The sequence below is a fragment of the Saccostrea cucullata genome, unplaced genomic scaffold (assembly GCF_032062105.1).
Source record: "Saccostrea cucullata isolate Sc308-1 unplaced genomic scaffold, CSIRO_AGI_Scuc_v1 ctg3501, whole genome shotgun sequence".
Classification (NCBI taxonomy): domain Eukaryota; kingdom Metazoa; phylum Mollusca; class Bivalvia; order Ostreida; family Ostreidae; genus Saccostrea; species Saccostrea cuccullata.
In genome coordinates, this window is record NW_026932469.1 from 40,001 (window position 1) to 45,718 (window position 5,718).

Here is a 5,718-nt window from a genome sequence, read left to right on the forward strand (position 1 = left end):
GTTTCACTTCTGACGCAAACTCAGTCACATAAATTCAGTGCAATGATCCAAAGTCAAACGTATCATATTCAGCCATCATCTGCTCATGTTGAATCCTTTGTTAAATGTCCCACCGGAACAGTGCCTGCCGATATATACTGTGGTAATTATGCTATTTTGTATTCTTAACAGAACAGTATTTGGTAAATTGTTCTAATTGTTTGTAATTCACGTTAATTATAATAAAATATCAGTTGAGTGTTCCCCTGGGAGATTCTACAAATCCAATGAATGTGTGAAATGTGACTTTGGGACGTACCAGGACGAGAGTGGGAAGTTTTCCTGTAAGGAATGTCCAGATGGAACAACAACTCCTGGCCGAGAATCTAGATCCGCCACTGAATGTTCTGTGCTTGTGTCAAAGAATAACCATGGTAATGATAGGAAAAAAAATATTTGCTTTGTCATGGGAAATTTGTAAATGTAAGCCAACGTACTACATTTGATATTGTTTTTGTTATTATTTGTCATTATTATATCATATTATTATTATTTTTTTTTTTTTAGAAAACTTGTTCATAATAGTGGGAGTTTTAACAGCTGTTTTGTGTCTTGGCATCTTTGCTATTACAATGATTGTTATTAAAAAACGTTTGTAAGTTTTCAATTGATAAAATGCATATAATAAAATAGTCATAATTGAAATATTTTCTATATTTAAAAATGTCCATACTTTTTAAAATAAATATATATTTTTCAGAAATAAATTTAGAAAAGACGAAAGCCAATTATTTACCAAAGTTAGATGCAAATATGAGATGGAGAAACCCCTTCGCTTTGAACCGTAAGTTTAAGTTTTGATGTGCCACTTCATTTGGATTGAGATATAAAAATATAAAACATGATGAATTTCTATTCATTCTTATTGAATTATATTGCTTTTCCTTTATATTTAGAAGGATGCAGAAAAATAACCAACTTCGTTGAGGAGATAGAAGTAAAAGAAGGACATATAATCGTATTTATTGCTTTCAAGTTTAATTTATATTTTTTAAAATTATGTTGTGGTTGACAATTTCAAACTGATAAAGGTTTATTTCTTGATTGATATTTGTGATATTTTTCTGTATATTTCTTGATTTTAGTTAATTTTATCTTCTTGGTGTATTTCATTCTTTTCATTTTAAAACTAGATTAATGTGTAATGCAAACAGGATTTTGTCTGTAAAAAAATATACATTTTTAATAAATTTAATAAATTAAACATTGTAAAAGATTTATTGTTATACAAAGTGTCATTTAATTTCAATTACAAATGAGTGGAAAAAATACTGGAAAAGAGAAATGAAACATATGGCGATAACGAACAGTCTTCAAGATCAAAAGTCCATATAACAATACAAAGCAGAGTAAACACGGACCTCCAAAATATCGGAGTTGTGATCAGGTGCCACGGAGGAGCAAGAATCTCCTGCCGACCGGTCACACTCGCCGTGTGCTTCTTGACATGATCGGGAAATAATGGATAAATCCGTCGTCAATTCGGTGTTTAAATAATGGTTTAACATTAAATATGAAAAGCGTCAGCCACTTTTTGACACAGTGATAAATTGTATTTGCTGACAAGGTCGTTGTATCAACCATAGATCTAACGAAATGATGACTTTAAACGAGACTGCTGAAAATCTTGTTTCAGCAACTTGTTTGTCAATAATTTACTTCGTTTTAGAAATTATTCGTATGTAGAGCATGCTCTTGCGTATCGAATCAACTGATGGATATTAACTCCGTATGCAGGTGATGAAGGTATATTACTGCATACATGTTAGTAAGGGAAATTGACGATAGAAAAGAAGTCATCACGTTTATTATAGAAAATGGTTGTTAGATTACCATTAACGTCTTTTCAAGTAAAAATATCCAAATATGAAATAGATGTGTCAGACTGTAATATTGAAAGTTTTAAAAAAAAGTCCTCCTAGTGATAATCTTCGTCGTTTTTATTCTTTAAAAGATAAATGAATGTGTTTATTTCAACCTTTTAATGATTTCACTTGTTTCAATTTTAATTTCATAAGATATAACTTACTATTTTTAGCTTCTTCGTCGACTTATCTGTCAGTATCAGTAATCTTATAATTGATTGCATTAATACTGATATAATGCTGCCTTTCTAGTCCTTGACAATTCTATAAAAGACATCAATATTTATTATTTAAAGAAAGATCTTCATCTACACCTAAGAATAATTGAGCAGTGCAGGTTGCATGCTAACTTAATATGTGAATACAAAATGACCCAGATCCGTCGAGTTTTATTTTCGCTATACAATCAATTGACACTTTGCTAGAAAGATATAGAAAGCCAAATGCTCATTACTTAAAACAGCGATTCAAACATTGGATTCCATTGCAATACAATAGAATTCATATTTAATTAATAGGTTATATGATTTCTTAGCAAGACTGTGAGGCAAATATACATAATGTTTTATATTAATTACATTTACTTAATTTGTGTGTTTGCTTTCAACCATGACTGGTAAAAATGCAAAACCTGAAATTGATATTAAAAGGGTGCTTGAATTCCTAAAGTGACGCCATACATGTTGTCTTCAGAGACCAAATCTTCCCAACAATCTGTTGAAATCCTAAAAGCATTAATTGTGTTCTGTTATTAGCCAACCTGTTTTTATATTTATATGAAGCAGAATTTAGTCAAAACTCCCATTTGAGAAGAGGAACACGGTTTCAGTGCGACTTTCTATTTGACATTTACATTATCTACGACATTTTTTCAATTAACAATATCTATTTCCATTCCTACAGAATATATGTAATTGATATATCCCAGTTAACTTGAAATAAGAAATACTACAGAGTCTGACACATCTGCTTCATACTTGGATGTTTAATAACCATAGAGAAACGATCAACTTACAACTAAATTGGATGACAAACGAGATGACTTCAACTTCTCCATCGCCATCTTTCTTTATTTAAATAGATATATTCAGGTATCATCTGCATATGGGGTTTATATTTATCCCAGATAACTCCATACTCAAGAGGATGCTTCGAGTATGATCTGATAAGTCTACTGACAGATAAGTCGATGAAACAGGGAGTTAAATAATGTCCTTTAAAGTTGTCAATTTGTAAATTCTGGGATTTTTAAACGACATTGTTAGCAAATATATTAACCTATTTTGAGTCGTATTTGTACTGTTTGTTGTCTTTATAAAATTAATCGCAGTTTGTTACCATTTTCATTCAATTAACTTTTGTTCGAACGACGTAGTTTGTTATTAAGGCCATTATACTGAATTTGTAATTTGCGAAATGATTAGAAACAATATTGTTCATGTGACATTAATTTTTCATACCATTTTTCATTAGCTTGCCTCTGTTTAATCAGGTACTCATAGTCATTTAGGTGGAGCTTAATAAAAAGAAAGCATTAATAAAAGTGTTTCAATGACATCCCATATGGAAACAAACTGTTTTTAAAGTCATTATAAAGGTAAATGATTTACTGATTTAATTTGGCTATGTACACTGAACCAAACTTCCAAGTGTTCACCTAACATTTTTTAAGTTTTAAAGAGCAAATGCATACAATAAATAACAACTTTAATTCATGGTTAATCATACACATTTAAGTTCGATGTTGCGTAAATTTCATGTACGTATCTCGTCAGAATTTTAAGCAAAGTGTCAAGGAAATGATGTACCCTCAAAATGAAAATTCACACAAGAAATCTCTATGGAGTAAGACCCCCACTCGCTCTAATTACTACAAGACAATCTTTACCTTTGGATACCATGTACCCCTGAATAAGGGATTGATCCATCTGCTGCCACACTTAGTCATAGAGCTTTCTAAACCGTTGAAATTGTGTGGAAGGGAGGGGAGGCTTTTACATTCCTTATAAAAATCCCAAATGTGTTCAATGAGATTCAGATCCGGGGAAGTTGACAGTGTATCATCACACAGATGCCTTTTGGTCAATATCCTAGGATGTTTAGCACGTGAGTGCACCGCTTTAAGGATGATTCAGACTGCTTAAGCTGATATTAGACTGTCACGAGCACCGATTTCTTATAATTTTCATACGATTGAAATTGTTTGTTTTCATATTTCTAAGATTGTTTCAGGACAATTTAATACTCTTTTAACCTGGTGTGATGCAAAATTTTGGCCTTAGATGAAGATCAAGGTCACTTCCGGTTTGGTTAAATTTTGTCTGAAACTTCCAAATTGTGATAAATTGGCGATGTAAAATGACGCACAGCCTATAGAAAAATGTGTTTAAATGGGTTTCGATATTGGTTGTTAATTTTTAAAAGTAATATAAAGGACAATTAAACACTAAAATAAAAGTGAGTAAAACGTGGTGAAAGGATGGTCCAGATATCAACGTTCCAACGGCTCTCCCTTCTAAATCGGTGGTCATTTTGCCAATGTTTTGTGTTTTTTAGTGAAACCAGTTTTTAAAATTTGATAATCATCACAAAGAGATGCTAATTACACAAAACACGTGCCGCAAATTACAGATTTATTGTTTTTAATCTTCGTCACGGAACATTGGTTTTCATCAGTGATATTTTATTTTCTTTCTACAATTGTTGAGAAGACTCATTTGTTGTAATAATTTGAAAATATCATACCATTCTATAAAGTCGTTTTAAAATAAATACATTAATTAAAGTAAACACTTATAAGTTTTGTTAAGTGTATTTCCACGAATAGAAGTTATAAAGGGGCACCACATGCACTTGGGGTATGAACCCCCCTTCCCATGTTTCTTTTCTATTTAAATATGGGGTCGAGCCCCCTTTTCCAATTTTTGTATTCTAATATGCACTATATATTATCAATGATGTAACTCATTGTCTCTATAAGCTGTTTTAAAAAATATTTCGACTGATACATAAAAGAGAGAAGGCTTGCAACTCCAGATTTAAAAAGAAAAGAAAAATGGAAGGGGGATCCATACCCCAAGTGACTGTGAGTGGCACCACTGAAAGAAAACAAATAGATGAATAAGACAGAAAATATTTCTTGTTTTCTGAAAAATAAGAACTTAGTTAGACATACTTTTGACGTCAAGGAGAAAGAGTACCTCGGCTGATAAACTTTTGCATACAAATGTTTGTCTTGAAAAGTTTGAAGAATGTCTATTTACATTCTTCTTCACATAATACAGCCCATATCTTGGCTAAAGATTTACGTCAAATACAAGGAAGTGAATAGATATTAACTTCTCTGGATTTCTTGTATTTGTGATTTTTTTTCGTATAAAAGATCAATAAATGCTCTCATATTACGTTGAACAAAGTGAAATCTTCGGAAAATCCTAATCGATAATTTAGAAAGGACACCACAACTTTTGAACTTTCAAAATAAATCATTTAGACAAGCAAACAAATAGAAGAGAGAAAAATCAACCATATTTAAAATATGGTTATACTACACTATGTCATAAAGTGATGGTATCGGCTAGATAAAATTTGACTGTTCAAGGTCATTACCTTTTCCCTAGATTTTTAGAAGGAAAAAATCTACTATTGGCACTGAATCATTTGATGTCTACTTCTATTTAAGTTCAATTGTTTTTCTTTTTGTATAAAAAGATATTTCCATTAAGGTTCTATAAGATGATTTACCAAAATGACATAAGAATTAAACTAAAATGCATATTGGCTGATCCGAATTTTCTCTATTTTTCTTAATTTT

The 5,718-nt window shown here is 31.1% G+C and overlaps 1 protein-coding gene across 1 annotated transcript in view; it reads left to right on the plus strand.

The window, feature by feature from the left end:
- LOC134235178 (uncharacterized) overlaps positions 1–823 on the plus strand; it is a gene marked incomplete at its 3' end in the record, with an annotated part of 11,750 nt that extends 10,927 nt beyond the window's left edge. The window contains exons 22-25 of the mRNA XM_062717280.1: positions 1–142; positions 234–413; positions 547–634; positions 740–823. The exon at positions 1–142 is cut by the window's left edge and continues 41 nt beyond it. Coding sequence (XP_062573264.1) covers positions 1–142; positions 234–413; positions 547–634; positions 740–823 — 494 coding nt within the window. The remainder of the gene's footprint in view (positions 143–233; positions 414–546; positions 635–739) is intronic.
- Positions 824–5,718: the final 4,895 nt, after the last annotated feature.